The 20,190-nt window shown below is 38.0% G+C and overlaps 1 protein-coding gene across 2 annotated transcripts; it reads right to left on the bottom strand.

The window, feature by feature from the left end:
• Positions 1 to 5,162: 5,162 nt before the first annotated feature.
• On the bottom strand, positions 5,163 to 20,184 carry ING3 (inhibitor of growth family member 3). Of its 2 annotated transcripts, none has more exons than XM_009638150.2 (11): positions 16,708 to 20,184; positions 16,421 to 16,521; positions 14,963 to 15,028; positions 13,640 to 13,736; positions 11,447 to 11,518; positions 11,045 to 11,164; positions 9,609 to 9,766; positions 9,050 to 9,240; positions 7,700 to 7,892; positions 6,680 to 6,718; positions 5,163 to 6,027 (listed from the first exon to the last, which is right to left on the bottom strand). In XM_009638150.2, exons 2-11 carry the CDS (start codon positions 16,514 to 16,516, stop codon positions 5,911 to 5,913), a joined length of 1,149 nt encoding a protein of 382 aa, XP_009636445.1. In that variant the 5' UTR covers positions 16,517 to 16,521; positions 16,708 to 20,184; the 3' UTR covers positions 5,163 to 5,910. The 2 variants fall into 2 exon arrangements, with proteins under 2 accessions (XP_009636445.1, XP_035749594.1); XM_035893701.1 differs by having other exon boundaries at positions 9,609 to 9,667.
• Between the last annotated feature and the right edge of the window lie 6 nt (positions 20,185 to 20,190).

Below are 20,190 nucleotides of genomic sequence, written 5' to 3'. Positions count from 1 at the left end.
ATCTGGAAGAATTTGTCACAGAGTCAACACTCCAACTGGTCACCTTTGCAAACAAACCACACAACTGAACATTCATTAAAATTATTTTTAAATATGATGAGCACTTCTTTTCACCCCCCACAGAAACTGCAATCTTAGTCTCACCAGAATAAAAGAAAACGGAGCTGTAAAAAACATTTCCTTTATCAACACAGGGAAAAATATTCCTGTCCTTCAGACAAGAAAGGATTCTCTAATTCCATAGCACTTCCCTGACTGATCCCCTCCAGCACTTAACTACACTCATGCTTGCAAAGTTTATCCAAACATCTATCCCACGTGTCTTTTCCTGAAAAGAAATAGTAAAACTTGCTTTGAAGTCACAGGGCCACAGTTTTGCGGGTGGAAACAATATAAAATTATCTTTGCATTGCTCCCCTATTTCTGTTTCCCCAGTTCTCACGTGTGCAAATACAGTCTAACTATTACTTGGTCTTCTGTAAAGAAAGTCTTAGTAGAACCCTAATTAGGACAACCGAGCTTAACTGTCAACCTAATAAACAAATCTGTGTTCAGCAATGGAAGTATACTTAGGATTCCCCAAAATGTTGTTATTTTTATGAAAAATACACTAATTGTAGCTGAACAGCTGCATCCTCTTCATTTAGTTTAAGAATCCCCTTTGTAGTCTTCAGTGAAACTTTTCTTAATTGCCAGTAGCCAGTTTCATCGATGTGGGCACGCAGATTTCATTCAATGTGTATGGCGTTCCTGAATAAAGATTTCCAAATGAACAGAGCAGTCACAACACTCAGAAATTTTCATAATATAAGGTACAAGGTACAAATAAGCACTAGCACTTTAAAAAGGTTAAAACAGCGGTGGATCCTGACAGTGTGCATCATTTTCTACTGCATTAGGTAGATTTCTTGTACAGTCACGAGGCAAGTATTTCTCTACTGTAGTTGTAATATGCTGGGGGTTTTTCTCAACACCTACAGGAATTATTTTTTTTCAGTGGACAAAGGGAATACAGTTAGCAAACAGTTAAAAGTCATGATATTATTATAATAATCATTATAATAAAGACTTTAAATGTATATGAAATAAAGTAGTAAACTACTATTATTATAAAATATGATGTGATGTATGCAAGAACAAGTGTGTAAGTAATCATGCAACTTGCTGACAACTTTTGCACGCTCAAATACCTCCTAAATACAAGATATATCTAGAAGAAAAAGCTGCTGCTTGTCATTATAGAATATCCTATGAGTATTAAAAGCAAGATACGGATTTGAAAGTTCTAGAGGAATATTACAGTAGCTCGGTATAGATATAATGAAGAGTGATGCTTTTCTTGTTTTAGTTACACTATTCTCAGAGCATTTTAGGCGATCCTGGGGAGAGTAACAAAACTGCAGAGAGAGTGGTCAGACAGAGTGGCCTAACTTGAGTTATTCACGTGTACCCCTAAGAGAGGGTAAAAACTCAGACCCTTACCCTCTTGCAATTCCGCTTCTCAGAGATTTTCAGTGTGAGTGCAAATCGGAACCCCCTGCTGTCGAGGCGAAAGCCACCCGGGTCCTCCCTCGGTCACCTGTCACCTCTGCAGAATGAGAAAAGCCCACGGCCCAGGCATTCCAGCAGGATGAGGTGGGAAATGAAAAAGCTTGCCAAGAAAAGCCAGCTCGCAGTGGAAAGAACCTCCCTGGTGAGGGGGAACAGAAAGGGGAAAAGAAACCTCAGAATTTCTGATCTTTATGCTGTGGTTGAACAACATTTTGCAAAGTTCAATAAAGAAGACAAGGATGAAAATTATTGTGCGGTCTTCAGAGAGACAACCTAGCAGGATTTCCAGAGCAGGAAGCATAAATGTATTTCCTCTTTCTTTCTCATTTCAGACCTAGAAGAAATAAAACCTACAGCTGAGAAAAAAAAATGCTACTTTTCCACAACGCAAACAGACAACACAGTTTACAAGGCAAAGACCACTTTCTGTACTGTTACAGGGCTTAGCACATTGCTCCTCAGTTTGTGGTACTACAGGTACCTCCTCATCCTAAGAATACACCCAAATGCTGGAGCATCGAGACGAAACTAAAACCAGCTGCACTGCGTAGTGCCAAAGTGTCACCTAACCTACGGTCTTGCATCCAACAGCGTTCAGTGGCGCACGGCAGAGGACTGTAGGACTGTCACCGGCATCCAGGAACACCTCCCTGGTTACAAACTCTATTTCTAGCGATCAGTCTTTGAGTTTTTGGTCCAGATGTGTTACTTCTGCATTTTATGCCTCTATGCGCTTTGCTTCCATTAATGTCTCAGTCACATTTTACACCCACGTAAGCTCTTATGGCCAGTTTTACCATTTAAGCATGCCATGTGTGAAAAAATGCTGCTCTTCTTTCACTTTGGACTGGCTACCTCCACGCGCCTTTTCCACAGCACTCCTGAACTTACAGATCCCTGCTACCTCCTTACGGAGCCGCCTCCTTCCCAGCCAGAGGAGTCCCAGGCAATGCAGCTGCTTCTCAGATGCATTGTCATTACACAGCTTTGACTACTTTCATCCTCGGGTTGGAGCCCTCCCTAGTTTTGCTACGTTTTCACAGCAGAGCAGACCGAGTTTTACTTATGTTAAGAACTAGCTGCACCAGCGATCTACGGAGCGTAAAACAGTTTTGTTTCACTCTTTATCTCCTACTGAGTCATTCTTAGCACTTGCCTGACCGGCTGCTGGGCAGTGAGCTGACGTTTCCATAGAATTACCTACATAACTCCAAAATCACTTTCCTACATAGCAGTAACTACTTCAGAGGCCCCCGCTGCAATGAAATTGAGAATTATATTTACGTTATTTTAGCAAATGTTGAATTACATCTTCCATTTTCTCAGACACTCAGTATCATTGAGGTTGTTCTGCTACTTTTAACGCTTTCCATTTTTGTTATTTTTGAGAACCCAATGTAAGTGCAAGCATTTACCCCTCACTAACTGATCTGTTACGCATCTGCTGAGCAGCAGAGTCCTGCTGGCCTCTTTTAGCAGCCTCTCCGTGTTGGGAATATTGGTAATGTCTTCCTTTACTCTTTATTATTCTGTTTTGCAAATAGCCAGGTAACATTAAGGCACCTCCACTCTTCCACCAGCGCATCACTGTTTTTTAAAGAAGCTTTAATGAGAGACCCTGTCTCAACGCCTTTACGTAGCCTACATCAACCTGGCCTTGCCTGCTCAGCGGAGCTTCCAAGAACCGGCCCTGAGGCAAGGACTCTGCCAGCACGTACCTGCTTGCACTGCTCACTGCTTTTACACTGTAATCACCCACTGAGCCTTACGCTTCTCTCACAGGCTTCCTGTCCAGGAGAAAACAAAACAAAAGCATATGCAGGTTTTGTTGTTCTGCATCTTCAACTTACACATTGCTTTTTTTCCCCACATTTTTCACATTTGTCCATTTCTGCTTTCTTAACTTAGACACAAAATATTAATGTAGTAATGAGGACAAAGTTAAGTTTTTTCCTCTTGTGAGTTCTCAAACTAGCACCTCCATGAAAAAGTAATTTATATTGTCCAACAAAACAGTGAACCAGTGCTCACAGTAAAAAAACAAAATGAAATTTCTGTTTGGATTTGCAGTCTCTGCACCACCTTAGGTATGACTACCACTAGAGTGAGGGATTTTGCTATACATGGTCTTAATCCTCAGTGGACTTATTTCTTAGCCCTAGAGACTTAGACATTCAGTTCAAGGGGCGTCTACATTACCTGTTGCTTATTTAACTTCAATTCATAGCGTGGCACCAGTTTCCAACAGAACAAATAGTTTGTTATCTCCATGGTCTCAATAGCCTCACTTAAAACCAGATATTCTAGTCCTCAAGTGTTTTTTTAGACTGAGGTTTCCACAGAAATACATACAGAGTGGGTTCACCGTTCCCAGTTTTAGTGGAACCTTAGTTACACTGCTCTTTGATGTTTATTTCCACCAATTTCTATTCTATTATTTTACCAAAGTCTAATTCATCATCCATAATCATGTTTCCTTCTTACACATCTACTTGTACCCAGTTCATGAATTCGAAATGCCTACTTTTTTTCACTTTTAAACAAATGTTGTGACAGAAGCCTGGTTTCATTTTCATTCAGATGAAGCCTGCTTTTTCTGCACATATTCCTATTGCTGATGAATTTAACTCGTTTTATTTCCTTGACACTATTTGCATAGTTACGCACCAAAACACTGCCTCTCTCCCTCTCTTCTCCTCTGCATGGGTTTGGAAAGCTACCATGGTCGTGATCTTCCAGCCTGATAGCCCAAAGAGCAACCCAGTGCCAAAGTAAAAGCCCGACGGGAAAGTAAAAGCCCGACGGGAAAGTGTATTTTTTTGAGTAGTGGAAGGAAGGAGGAAGAAGAAAAAGGGAGTAATAATCTTGTTTCTGCTCAGTGCTGCTGCATGAAAGAGCCATACTGAAACAACAAAAGGAAAGCTACAAATGATGTCCAAAATAATCAAGTGGGGAAAAAAAACATAACTACAGAAAATCTTCCCATTACAATCACAGTCCAGGGTCTAATCTGAGGATCAGTGCTATGTGCACAACTCGCAGATCCAAGCACTTAGGGGCCTGCATTTAGGCTTCCTGACATGCTCCTCCCTGTTACCCTCGGGATTCTACAGCAGGATGAACTGTTTCTCCCTTTCTTCTTTCCTGAACCATGTATTCAGTTTTACATGGAAACCACTGTCCAGGAAGGAATATGGCAGCTGCAAGACAACACTTACCATGGTTTTCCTCCCCTTCCTATTTCCATCTGTGCCATGGAAAGAGGAAGGCAATCCTGCCCGTGGGTATCTCTTGACATCGTAGGGATTTTTTTCTTTTTTTATAAACCACATGGAAAACAGAACTTTTACTTTTGTGCCTATTTAAGCAGGTGCCACTGATCATTGGGAGAGAGAGACATCAAGGCAACTGGTATTTCAGCATTTGCCCATGTATGTATTAGTTATCCACCCACCAGAGAAATGTCCTCCTGCACAACAATCCTTCAACGTGGGTCATGGAAAGCAATTTCTTATGCAAACTCAGCCATATTCTTCTGAAACCAGTTCAGGGACAAACCTTCTTTTGACAAATGTACAGAAAACATTAATTTGAGGAGTTGAGGTTGTTTTATTTTAACACCTAATACAATTCAAATTTAAAGGATTACTTGCACAAAAAAATAAACACATTTGGTATAAAAATTTATCATCACTTTAACACCTTTTTTTCCTCTTATGGCCTGCGCCTTCTCTGGAGCAGAAACATATAAAGACTAATGGCACAAGTTCGTTTTATTCTACAGCATTTTTTTTTGTTTTTACATACTCAAGTACCCTAGAGGACAACAGCCCGCTGTATACAAGAACCATTTTCTTCAGCCTGCTGAATTAATTTTCATAAAGAACCAAAGCTATAAAGGCATTTTAAAAACCATTGTCTCATTTTTTTTTCAGAAGCACTGACTTTTTGCACCATTTATATACATAGTGTTACATAACAGCTCTTGAGTACAGTACATGCAGCAGAATATATCTGTTGAATATAAAACATACATTTAAAATCTTGACTTCTTGGAATTTTTTTGAAGATTGAGTAATTGTAGAATGCCCACTGCTTAAGAGAAAATGGTTTGATAGTACAAATGTCTGCATATGTCGGCCACTGGAACAATCCAAGGCTCACTGGAATAGTATCTGTAGCACATCAATGTGCATAAATAATTTACTTACAATATTAAAACACAACTAGCAAAATCAAGATCTTATGCCTGCTATGTTAACCCCTAAGTGGTTGCAAGGAAGTGTGGTGGGGGTTCCTCCCCCTCCCAAGTCCTCTATAAAACCTTCAGTATGCAATTTGTTTTCCAGATGAAGAAACTTATTTATGTCTACTGCCTCTTCTCTTCATTGCAGCTGTACACTGTGGACAGTACCATTTCCCTTTCGGTGCTTCTGTCAGTCCAACACACCCGTAGTGGAACCACTCAATAGGGCACTATGAAAACAGAGTTAAAGAGAGGGTTTGGGATTTGGGGATTTTTTTCGAAACACCTGTCACAATTACAATTCTATGAAAATGAAGTGTGAGTAAAAAGCATAGATTCTGCTTTCCACACGAAGTCAGAGGACAGAACAAGAAGAGAGGAGGATCTCAGTCCCCAACATACACTCAACAGACCAAGGAAAGTGATAAAAATTCTAGGAGTCATATATGGACTCACATAACAGAGCAAAAGAAGTATCTTGTGATTCAAAATACTCCATCTGACAACACTAAGCGACACAAAAGCAATCACTCACTTCTGTTTAAATGTAGCATCTCAGCAAGTACGCGATTACATTCAACTGTCCTTCTAAAACTCTTTTTATTTGAAGGGGACAACTGATATTAGTACTGACATAGCTAAAAGTTCCCAGAAGTAAAGGGCATTTTAAAGATGTCAAACCTTCCCAATAAAGGCTGAAGCTTTCTAAAAGAACGTGTACTGTAGGGACAGATGAGGAGAAGTTTCCTGAGGAATGGTTCAACTCATAAGCGCATCATTACTCTCAAAAACTCTTAACAGCAACTCCAAAGAAAAGTAAATCCTGCAAGTGATAGTTACATGCACAAGCGTCTCATGAACCTTTTTAACTTTGTTACTTACATCTTGGTTATCACAGCCTACCATTTCACCATAGGACACCTAGTAAATAAGAAGAAAAACCCTTATTAATAGTTGTATTACTAATTAAAAGCAACCAATGTTTTCAGAGGGCTAAATTTCAAGTTTCTTCCTCTGACGAGTTTTTCCATTAACAGCAGCAACAATCTTAATTTTTTTGCTAAAAAACCCAAAGAACATGTTCAAAGCAAATTGATTTTCACAAATTTTTTAGGAAAAAAAAAAAAAAAAAAAAAAAAAGCCAGTCCAAAAGATACTTCTGCATATTTCAGACTGGATGAAAAAGGTCAGCATTCAAAACCTGAATGAAGCACACCATGCTCAGTATGTTATCAGCCCAGTTTTCAAGATTATATTGATGCCTGGCATTTCCCTTGCATGCATGACAATTTCAAGCACTTTATCTGAAGCAACCCAATATTTTCAAAAGATTTACAGAATTCTATAAACGCTAAAAGAGCCAACACTCTCAAAAATGTTTAAAATATGAACAGGCATTTTTAAAGAAAAGTTTCTCATGTTCTCATTCAGTCTCTCAAATTTCCAGATGATAGCTTCTACAAAACTAGTATTTTGTTTGTTTGGGGTTTTTTTTGGTTTGTGGGTTTTCTGGGTTTTGGTTTTGTGTTTTTGTTTGGTTTTTTATTTTTAAAAGGAAAACTGGAGAGACCAGGCAAATCCCTTACTAACATAAAATTTTAACTAAATTCACTATGAACCTGTTCAATTTTTAATTTAATTATTCCTGAAGTCTTCATTAAAAGGTTTAAAACTCTCCAGATAAGTCACATCACTGGAAAACTTGCTTGTTTTTAGCTTCAACAGTTGAGTTCATTATTCATATGACCAGTAACATTATTCATATGACCAGTAAGTAAATAAAAACAGACCAGAATTTCCAGACTGCAAACAGAATGTTTTTAAATTAGCAACCAGAGAAGGAAATTGAACTATAGCAAAATAGCAGCTCTTGTTATATTTTGGGTTGGAGCCCATCCTTACCTGATTACAAATGCAGTAACGTGGCTCATTTGGATCATAGGTCCAGTCAACCTGGCTATTAGAATCAGACTCTGGTATTACTGCTGTTTGCTGAGACAGTTCTTGTGCCAGTGCAGATGAAGAAGAACATGATGACAGAGATGAAGAAGAGGAAGATGATGAGGACTGCTGACTTGAGGATTTGTTGTTGTTTCTAAAGAAATTGAAAAAAAAAAAAAACCAAAAAAACAAAGCACGCATATCGTAACTTAAACTCATTTCCTGCCAAGTGAAAGGATCACAAAACAAGTACTTTGTTCATTCTCAAATACTGCAGTATGTAAATCCCAAAGCATCATTCAACAATTGCAAGAACGGAAACACTGAATGCTCTTTGGAAAAGGAAACAAATCTCACCAGCTTACAAGTGCAAGACAGGCTATTCTAATCAATGGAATTTAACAGCTTTAAACTGTCAAATGGCTTTAATCAATGTTTTTCTTCACAAAATTTTCCATCAACAGCCTTGGTGTAAAGTCCCCATAAAAATGCATTACGAATAAAACAGGAGTTTACATGTAAGTAATGTCACATGTCATGTAGACTAGATGGCTGTGTTTTGAACATGACTATGTTAATCTCCACTCAAGCATCACCAATCACTCCACAGGAACAGTGCCAGAATACAAATTCTATGCTTTTTCTTATAGGTCAGATCTGACACCCGAGATATCCATAGATGAAAAATGCTTCTAAGACAAAACAATTAACTGCGCTGTGAACAAACACAGATTTGTATGGAGACAACCACACAAGTTGATTTAGAAGAATGGGCATTCTGAGACAAACTCTTTCAAGCACAACTTGTGATTGCTATCACAATGTGTTGTGACATCATGTTGTTTAAAATGCTTTTAAATTTCATTTTAATCAGAAATAAAATTCATTCTGTCTCCTGTCCTAGAAGGTCAGCCATCAGAAAGCGTTGTCATTATTTGTGAAGTGGTGTAAAGCAGATCTCTAGATTATTTCAAAACCACCTACAAAAGCAGAGTAGTTTCCAACATTTGCCATTAGGCCAAATCTTCTCTCCAGACCACAGAAAAATGAGGGAAGAAACTAGAATATAATCACAGATGAAAAAGCAAACCAAGACATTTATTTAAAACCTTGGAGTAAGTTTGTTTAAAGAAAAAGCGAGAGGACAAAAGAAAACCCTGAACAAAAAAGGACCAGCAGGCAATAACTATCTTTTGCTGATCCCCCCCCTCCCAGATATTAAATAGGAAGTATTTCTAATATGGCCCGTGACCTTTAAAATAAGGCTTAGCTGTCTTAAAAGCTATAATTGCAGTCAACAAGAAAACCTACTTGCTTTTTCTGCCACTTCGTGAATCTGTGGTTGATGAACTTAATGTCTGTGTTAATGTAGATGCCAGAGCTGATGACGAATATCCAGTTGAATCTCTGGATAACGAAAATTCTCTTCCAAGCTGAAAATCACTGTTCTTAAATGCTTCATAGCTGGCTTTTAGACTGGATGTTCGTCTTCCTTCCTTCATCTAAAAGGAATACTGGTATTGTATCAGATTACACAGTAGAGCTCTTACAGAAGACATCCTAGGCTGCTAATTGCTAATTATTTGCACAGGTTCATTAGTTACCCTGTTAACAAAATTTTGTATAGTAAGTGGTAAAAAGGTGTAAGAATATCCCACAGGAAAAGCTAGAAAACAAGCTGTCCCTTTATGCAAGTTTTACAGGATGAAACTGTAGCATATAAACAAAAACGATAATATGAGAACTGAATCCCATCAGCTGAGACTGACCATGGGAATTCAGATTAAAAAAAAAAAAAAGAAAAAAAATCACTAGTCTTTCTTCTTAGTCAACAGTGGATGGCAGAATGACAAGAATGTTTTGACAGTACCTGCGCCGTGGCTTGCACTGCTTGAGCTGCTGCCATGGTAATTGCACCGGCCCCGGATCCTGAAGATAATGAGCCCAGGTTATATGATGCCAATGGTTGAGAAGAGTTTGTATTGTATGCATTGTTTGAAGAGGATGATGAATTACTGTTTCGACACCCTTGATGAACAGAACACATTTATGAAATTCAAAATGAAACTAAATTCCTTTGCATTTTAAGAAGAGTTATATATGACAACCAGTGAAAGAGTAGAAATTCCATTTATGCATCAGAGCAGTCTGATCATTTGGAAAAAAGTTTAAAGTCATCTGACACAGCCAGTATTGGCTTAAGGAAAAAAAAAAAAAGGGGGTTTGTTCCTCATGGGAAAGGTTAAGTTAAAAGACATCTCACCCAGCCAGTATTGGCTTAAGGAAAAAAAAAAAAAGGGAGTTTGTTCCTCATGTGCAAGGAGTCCTGTTAGAAAGACAGTCCTCACTATCATATTCAGCTATCAAAGGACAGATGCAGCTGCTATGTCCATGTCTACATAATCCCAATCTCCGTTGAAATGATGCTGACTACTGTAACCATCAAGAAGAGATTAAGAGTTTGACTGTACACCTATACTGTTTCTGAAGAAAAACAATCTTCATTCCAAAAAACTACAAATCAATCTACGATCAAACTACAAATCTACAAAACTACAGTTTTAATGCAACACAGAATTCCATGGCCATCTACAGACTGACAGCTGCAAACACTTTATTTGCCACCTCATGTGAAGTTCCTTCAAGAGAAAAGTAAAATGGGTATGAGGGAGACTACTTAAAACTGGTGAACAGCACTAAATTCCAAAACGTAAGGCAGTTTATTTACTATAAGCTCTCACAATCTTTATTTTCAGAAAAGAAACCATGAAACACCCTAATTTTGAAAAAGGGCAGAAGGTTGTGGGGGTTTTTTTTTATTCACTACCCCAAAATAGACAACACACAAAAAAATTTTATTTTATTTTACCCAAATGCCACGTCAGACCACCCGTTAAAAAAAAAAAAAGAAGCGTGAGAATTATTTTCCCTTATTTTGGAAATTGTTGTATGCATTTGTTTTTCACAAAATAATAATGCATTGATCTCTCATATTTCTACTACCGGCTGAATGAAACTGTACTGTTATCTTCTTCCAGGAAGTGTAAATAAAAAAACCCAGCCACCATAAATTAAAAAACCAAACAAACCAGCTACCATACAGCTGTTAAGTGATAGCAAAGCTGATGCACTTCATGGACAACACAGATGAGTAACAATGCCTGCAACTTCTCATGTTTCAAATGACTGAAAATCCCAGAAGAAAGGGTATGAGCCTCTGATTTCAAAATACAGTAACTCACAAATATAGTTGGGTTTCTCTTCTTCCAATTAAAAAGCAATAAAATGCAAGACAATTAAGATTACCTGGTGTATTTTCTTTAGAAGCATCTGAAGTCAGGGTAGATAGGAGAGCTTCAGATTTAAACTTCTTTTCAGGAACATGATCTGTGGTACTATGGTGAGAAGACGGATTGTGTTTCCTTTCTAAATGAAACAAATGAAGGGAACTTAAATGCAAAACCTTTTCAGCTTGAAAGTTAAACTATAATTAGAGATAACAAAACAGCACTTTCAACTAATTCCCATCAGTAGAACCTTATTATTTCATCCTTGCACTTTTTCTGAAGACATTATCATAATTGCATTATGCCTTCCCCCCCAACGTTTGGAAAGGAAGAGAAGAGTTCCGATTTTTTTTTTCTTCCCTAATACTACGCAACAAGGAAACATTAAAAGTGGACATGTTTTCAAATCTCAAATACTTACTCTCTACTGGAGTGTGAGAATGGGCATGATGATTATTCACAGGCTGTGATGGTGTATCCAGCTCCAGAGACCCTAAGAGAGAGGTAAAAAGGACAGGAAAATTTCAGAGTCATCATTGGCATGGTTTTGGGTTTTAGCTACTAAACAAGTCTTTACAATATTAACCAAATCACTATGCAGTTATATTTATTTTAATCAGAAAGATTTTTTTTCTAGAGTGGAAACCCTTCCTATAGTCCAACCAGGAGCCAGCGAGAACAGCAGCTTTAAAATAAAAATTGGTAACTGCTGCTGTTCAACTGTTGAAATTGAGAAGTTAAAATCAAGGCCAATAAGGAAAACAACTTTTCCCTCAACATGCCACTTTTTCAAATGAGTTGCACACAAGCCGGTGATGGTTGGAGAATGCTGTACCAAAAGTACTGGCAGTCTACACCAATATGAATTGAAAAGAAGATTGCAAAAGGTAAACTATATTAACGAGGCATCTTGTCCCACCGAGTCCATCTTGTCACACTGAGTCACACAAGCACTAGCAACATCTTTCAAGATGATCTAACATTCAACAAGAAGGGCTTCAGATCATTATCCAAATTTTTTTAACATTCAAAATACACAGAGCAACAATCCAAAGAAAAAAGAAAAGGCAGGGGGGCACAAACTCAAGTCTATATCTAAGAATAACATTTCTTGTAATATGAGGGTAAATGATTGCAGCATAGGAGACACTTTGACCACAAATTTCCATTAGAAAAATATACAACAGCTTGTGTGTCAATCTTTGGCAAAAAGATTTTGAACTGGCTGCAATACCTACCAACTTGCATTTATACAGAAGACAATTCAAGCAAGTAATTTGCATTCATTTTTCAAAATCTGTATCTTCAGCATTTCTCTACCTCCTTCTTTTTTAGTGCTTTCAAAAACGTACATAAGTGTATTACAAAGTTTAAAGAAAATTATTCTAGAAGAGGTTCAAAGCATAAGGAGATATTTTGGGTGTGCTAACATTAATCATGTTACGAACTAGTCCAAAGGCTGCCCTCTGGCGGAACCTCAACAATATGTATTTTCTGAAAGCTAAAAATGTTAAGAGGCTTCTACTTTTCACTTTGTTAAAAAAAAAGAAGAGTAAATACCTTAAAGATGTAACATGCAACCTTGTAGATTTCTGGTTTGAGTTACTGAAATTCAACCTACCTACCTCACCAAACACATAGCTCAAATGAAGGTGGTATCACGTCTTAAAACTGCAGCCGGGATTCCAACTAAAATGAACTGGTCCTTTCCTGTAGTTGCTAGTTCATTAAAAGCACTTACTTTGCAGTTTTCTTTTTTGTGTTATTTGTAATAGCAGTTACAAATAAGATATCCAAAACATCCCAGCTTTTATGACAAAGCCACACAAGGTTGAAAGAAAGAATATTTATTCCTAATGTCTTCAAATGATTTAGGTTTCTTTTCACCGTCCTTGCATATGAAGAACAGTCACTGCCTCTTAGCTCCATAATCACAGTAGTTAAATCAACTTTGAAATTTATCATAATCACATTTGAACCTGATGTCTAAATGCTGACATGTACAGAAAGGCCAGATTCTTCTACACCAAGTTGGTCAAAAAGCCATTTTTGTTCACATTCTGAATGTATTTGTTAAGCATGTAGGTTTCTTAACCCAAAATGCTTTTCCATTGCTACCCCATTAGAAAACAACCATTCTCTCCCCTTTAAAAAAAGAAAACCACCAAGTACCTAACTTCACTTGACACTCCACACGTATATCCAAAATACACTCTAAAATATACTCCTCAATTTGGTGACAATCTTCAAGTAAGGAATGGTATGCTTTCAACTGGGTAGGTGGCAAGCTTAGGCTGAAGTACTTGTCTGAATACCTACAGTCATTAAAAATGGGTTTAAAGAATTCTGTACCTTACTGTAGCAATTCACCAGTGCAAGAGTTGTGTGAAAAAAAACAACTATTCTAATTACTCAGTTGTATTTTGACTTTACTGGTGAAAATTCAGGTAGAAACTAACATTTGAGAATCACAGACTGATGAAAAGCATGTGGGTCAAAACACAATTTTGGAACAAATAGAAATACTGCAGGCCACTGGCAAGTTTACGATAATTTAATTTTGCAAATTGACAGAAAATCTGTCAAGTACTTAAAGAAAATCACACACACTTACTTCTCTCTAGTATTTCTGTAATTCCAGCATTATCTGCTTCAAGTTCCATTTTGAACTTAGCAAGTTCCTGGTCCAATTTTCTCAAATGACGGTCTACCTGTTTTTGAGACAAAGCAACAATAAATAGCATCCAGTTCTGGAACATGAATATCTACACCCTTAATCTACACCTTAATCTCAGGCCTGCTAAATATTTCCCTTCCAGGAATTCTCTTTCATGCAGCACTCAGCACGTATAAAACCACACAGAAGCGTAACTTCTCGATCACCTACATTTCCCTAACTCAGCAGAGATACTAGAATTAACACCAAATAGCCCTGTTGCTCCAAAGCTGTGCAGTCAATCACAGGATACAATAAGGCCGCATGTTGGCTCAGCATCTAGAAGCCTTCATCTTGCTGTAGGCAATGTTCCAAGCCACAACCTTAAGTGTTTCTTTTGGGGAAAAAAGATTAAGAGGACTTAGGAGTGTTGTAGATACGGGTAGAGAAAGAAAAAGAGAAAGAACAGTACATGACATGCACTTCGGAGGAGGTTGGGCTGCATGGGGAAATTGCAAGTTTACTGAATTGCAAATTGTATGCCACTATACACATCGGTAAGCTTAAGTACTGAGTAAGAGGGTCTCTAAACTCAAAATGTAAAGACTCTTGTGCGTTTGAGTAAAGTATGACATACTTTTGGGTATAGAGAATTGCCTTAAAAAATTTAAACTTAGTATCATGGAAAGAAACACCGAGTTCCAAATGCTTTCTTCATCTGTACTCACACAGAAGAATACTGTACCTATCTCTAAACTATTAAAAATTGAACAGGTTTTTGCAGTTACCAGCTAACCAAAGGAGAGGGGATAAGTTCCAACTTTTGGAACTAACTTTTGGTTAGCTGAAGTGGAACTAAAGCAGACACGAAATATTTGGTTTATGTCTGCTACATTTTAGCACAGTCTGACTTGTGGGTTCTGTTCTCTGAGAAAATGTAAAGTAAATACACTTAAAATTCAAACCCCACATACTGTAAGAAGAGTAACTTACTTGTGGTGTCTCTTCAGAAAAAAATCACTAAGAAAATCAACATGCCTGAAAACCTTAGGATTTCTAAAGTTATTTCTGCATGTTTTATATTTAAATGACACTTTACTACCCAAAGCAACAAAACTCTTAAAATTCAATAAAATATTAAATGTTTCTTTCACTGGCAAAACTATCTGTATGCAGCTGACATAACAGTACAGGTATCACAGCTGTAGTGCTTATCAAAATGTTTAGAACTCCTTTGGGCATAAATTCAGGTAATTCACCATGAGCCTTGTGTCTACTTACCAAATCATATATTTGATTAGCCAGTTGCACTTTTTCATCTGCATCTTCCAAAGCCTTATAATAATCCTGTTACAAAGAGAGGTTTTTTTTAAATTATGAATGTAACAGAATGAATTTCAGTCATTTTAAGCTGTTGTTACCCAGCACAAAATGTAAGTTAAAAGGAGGAATTCGTCAGTTTTCAGAAAGACTGTGAAACTCTACAGTAAACAGCAATCAGCTATATTTTAGATGAGAGATGTATTACATAGCAATTTCTTGTTTGTGCTTTAGAAAAAGCCATACTACGAGATGTGGACACTTCCTGCTGCAGTGATATTTAGATTTCTGCAAGAAATGCTACAAGAATAGAAACAGTCTTGGATTTATTTTGTATTATACAGCCTCAAAATGAGATGATGTCTTTTACTTTGTATAGATCTTTAGGACCATTGTAGATACTACTGCCCTTCAAAATAATGCTAAACAGTACTGTGAAGGGAGGCCTTTCCAGGACTGCAGTTAAGTAGAGATAATGATGTATATAGTTTATAGCTTAAATTATTTTAAAATACATTTATATGACTCATAAGTGTATTATAAAATAATTTGACTAAAGCAATCCAATTTAAAAATCTGCTCTAACTAATGAAAATCCACAGACAAACTTTTTTTTTTTTAAATTATATTTACACATGTTTTTACTCTAGAATTAAACAGGTTTAAGTGCCTTTTTGTTCTCTATTTCCACTGAAGAGTATCTTGCTTAGGCAAAAGCTACTTGACATTTTGGTCCAACTAGTCAAAAGCAATTTTTTCATTTATTCTAGAGAAGTCAGAGCTTTGACTTTTTCTTTTTTTTAAACACATAAATCTATTTGTATTAATTAAGGAACCCCCCCTGCTTTGGCCAAATAAGGGGCTGAAGTAGCAAGTGTAGGAGACTAGAGAGGAGCTTCTCCTGACAGAATGATGGACTACCTTGCTAACAATACCACCACCAGCGCATGAGTGTTGAAGGATAAACCAAAACATATCCATCTTCTTATTCCTCCCTCCCTAAAGCTACATATACCATATATATAACATATACGAGGACATATGCAGAATCACAGGAAATGCTGAAGCTAAGCTTGAAAAATATCCTCTAAAGGAAAGCCAATTAACTTACGCAGCTTCATATCACACAAGCAGAAACAAAAAGTCTGAGCTGAATATTTAGTACCTGGTTTCCTCACCATTTCAGGATCATAATTTTCAAAATGTTAGCAAATACTAGGTAAAACTTGAGAGAAATGCTTGATCAAAGAAACCTTTCAGTCATTTTTCTCCTTCTAGGTAGTTCTATCCATCTCTGTGAAAGCCCAAGGGAAGTCACAGTTGTGAACACTTACGTCTCCATCAATCATAAGCTATTTTTTCCTAAGGTTATCTTCATTTGCAAAAGAAAAATGTGACCCACTCCTGTGATATCCTTACTTTTTTGATTGATGTCATTTGTTCTTCTCTCCATTCAGGTTTGTTTTTCTTTGCGTTCATAAAAAATTCATTTACCCTCTGCTCGAGCTGGTCCATTGCATCTGTAGCACAGGAAAAGATTAAGATAAATGTTATCTTCTCAGATATATAAACATTATGAAATAAGGTGGATTTTTTTTTTTTCTTAAACAAAGTTGACAGGACTGAGGTGCAAGCTATTAGAGAGGAAAAAAACCAAAAAAACCAAAACAACCAAGTGACAGCGGACAGAGGAGGGAAATATTTACCTTTATATCCAAGAAGCAGAATTGCATTCTGGTAGGATTCTCATCAAGGTTCTTGTGCTCTCCAGCATGGGACTGGCAGGACTCCAAGTTCTAAAGGTTTTTTGTCCCTAAGAGCAGTGGTAGTGACTTAAAGCACGACCCAAACTCCTCACCCAGGGCTCTAGACTGCTGACTTTGGAACATTCTAGCCAGTTACAAACTGAGCAGGAAACAAAATGTTCTCCTAAGAGAAACAGTCAAATACAAAACCAAATAATTGAAAAAAAATTAGTGCCTCAAAAAGGTAGAGCAACTGAAGAGTCAAGTCATCGCCTTTAAGTCCAGGCCCTCTCCGTTGTATGCTAGGAGGGGTGAGAGCAAATTGAAAGCACTCACAAAATTATTCCCCCCACCCCCACAGGGTAGCACTAAGGGGTTAAATGCACTGATTAAATACTATTTGGACAGGATTCTCACTTACATGAAGTTGGGAAATGTAAGGGGAAAAAATAAAGCCACCAATTCTCTAACTTTAACTATCATAAGAAAGGAAAAGGTCAACTACAAGTCATTTGTTTCGTTGTTCATTGAGACAGGAACAGGGGTTCCTTTCCCTTCACCCTCCTTAAAAAAAAAGCAAGCAGTTTACTATTTCAACAGCTGGACACTTGTGCATGCAACAGCTTGCATATTTCCAAAACCAGGCAGCTGCCTCAGTCAAACTAGCTTTGACAGCATTGCTAGTCTCAGGATAGATGGTAGTACTGAAAATTTTTTCACAGCACTGTCAGAGATACTGTCCAGGTAGCAGTTTCAAATTGAACGTGACAATGCACCACCTGCCTACAGACTTCAGGCTCTGGGTGTAAACCACTTAAGATACTTTCCAGAAACCACCATTAAAACTGAATCACATGACAACCATCATCTCTTACACAAAAAAAAAAGTGAATTAACTAGTTCAAGGAACTCACGAATCCCCAAGTATGATTACCTCTTCAAATCCAACAGAGCCACTCACTCTGCAAAAATTCACAACTAGAACTAACTGTTCACATAAATAATAAAAAATCATTCCTACTAAATGATCAAAAACGTTCATTGATTTTCCCTATGCTGGGAACATCCAGCATCAAAACCGAGAGGAACCTAACAACTGGACAGAGCGCAATTAATGGCAAGCCAGAAGAGTTGTGACGTAAAAATCAACTTTAAAAAGAAATCAACTTTATTTAGACCCAGACAAACAAAGTAGTCAAACAGTTTTGGTGTAAAACAGGTTACAGATGGGCGAAATCTGTACCATGTGCATTTTCCACTTGCACTAGATTATTCAGGGAGAAGATTAAGAAGCCTGAGCAGCAAGCAAGCAGCACACACTTTATGTGGAGGCTTCTAAAACTTTGTTCTTTGACCAAATGACTCTAATTGGGTCCATAAAGCAAACAGACAAAATGTTTTATCTCCTATTCCCAGAGTGCAAACAGCTAGGTGATAATTATTCTAATGGCTCCACAGACATGAAAAGAAATAAAAAAAATTGCCCCTCTATTTTTTATTGAGGACGCTCATCAGTCTGCGTGAGACCCCATAAAGGAAAACTTCCACAGAAACTTGGTCTCCCCTGAAAGGGCAGAAACAGCAAAGGGGAATGCAGGTCAGATCTATTAAATGATATCTGAAGTTCTCACTGGTACACTCAAGCTCCCTCTCCTCTTTTTAATCGGACTGTGATACTGTATTCTGAGATACTAATTTCTTAGATCAGATTTCCCAAGAGAGTTGCCAGAAATTCTGTTAGAAGAGAGGCCTTTTTCCAGAGCTTGACATTTTACCATGGAGGCCTGATAATCCATGATGTGAACTTAAATAGAGAAACACATTTTATGGTCCATGTGGAGCTCAGTTAAAGCTCAAGAGTCAAGTCACAACTCAGATGGCCTTCACTTTTTCCACTGCAGCCTTATCAGGACGTACAGTAGCTACAGCTGGTTTATTATTTCTTCCAACAACAAACAGCAGCACCTGCCCCATGAAAAGTCCATGCAGTCCAAATAGGACAGAATATAAGGTCAACATTGACTCTGAAAACACAGCAGCACAATTACCGCTGAATTACAACTCATGTAGGGTTCCGGGACAGCATCACTCATCAAAGTACTGTTTTCAAGTACTTCAGAGACACTAAACCTTCACAGCAAGTCTCTATGTCACAGCATGAGAACAACCTCTGAGTTCGCACGTAGCATTCATCAAGCAGTTTGGGAACTGATGTTGAAGAGATGCTAGTCCAGAAGTTTCACAAATGTCTTTGGATGCTTTGTCACTCATTGTGCAATCATTACAGAAGGACCAAGGTCAGAGAGAATTTTTCTCTGGGCCTAGGGCTGGTCTTAGCACACAATATTCAGCATTATTTCCTACTTCCAGTAATACAATATGGAGTGTTATTTGCCACTTCCAGTTAAAGCAGAGGAAATGACACTACTGCAACCTTGGCAGTGCTACTTGGCTCAGTTCTGAAACATACTTAAAAAAACCCTACTAGCTGCTTTGCCTCCCTACTAAACAGAGGAAAAATCTGTGAACTTACTCAGAACTACCTGAGCAGTCAGTGAGCTGCTCACTCTTTCTCCTCATGCTCCCTAGGGTTAGTTACTTCAGAGGTGTTATCTCCCATAGGAGCCATTGCTCTGTTCCCATAAATTTAAGCACTGAACCCAAGACAGCACTTGGGCCACAGTATTAAAAAAAAAAAAAAAAAAAAAAAATCCTATAGCCAGTTCAACATGTGTCAATAAAGCCTGTTAAACAGACCTGCTGGGTCCACTAAAGTAAATATCCAAGGGAAAGCCTGAGACCTCACTTCAAAGTATTGCAGTTTGAACTATTTGTTTTCAAGAACTGTGCTCCCCCATACCGCTGCATTTTGTCTTCCTAGGTGGCACTCACTTGTTATTCCAACCCTTGCTCTTTCTCTCATTCTTCTTTACAATAGTCCGACCCTTCTGTATTGATGACTCCTCTCATCTTTTGTACAGCAACAGTTCCATTAACAAAGACCTTTGAGTCACAGCTATAGATGAACATATTAATTGCGCGTTAAATGACAGCAACACCTAACCAGGTGTTATGGGACACCCAAGTCCCAGATGAGACTGCATTATGAAAGATGAAAAGGCAATGCATCCTGCCAACAGCGTAAGGCAGCGTGTTGCACCAGGATGTAAGCCGAGAGATACAAAGTGGTCTACAGAGAGACCTAAAGCAGACCCTGTATTCAGTCAGATGCCAGCTGGGGCACAAGAGGCTAAGCAGAACGTGCCTTCGCACACACCCTTAGGAGCGAAGCTGGCTGGGAAGTTTCAGAGACAGCATGCCGCTACCTGCTGAAGGAGCGGGGCATAAATCACGTTCCAAACCACCATCACTGCTCTTAGGGATCAAAAATCTGAAGAGTTTGGGACGTGCCACCGAAAACGCCTCTGGGAGCAGCACAAGCCC

The sequence above is a fragment of the Egretta garzetta genome, unplaced genomic scaffold (assembly GCF_000687185.1).
Source record: "Egretta garzetta isolate BGI_Z169 unplaced genomic scaffold, ASM68718v1 scaffold64, whole genome shotgun sequence".
Taxonomy (NCBI): domain Eukaryota; kingdom Metazoa; phylum Chordata; class Aves; order Pelecaniformes; family Ardeidae; genus Egretta; species Egretta garzetta.
This window is presented reverse-complemented; position numbering and strand designations above follow the sequence as displayed.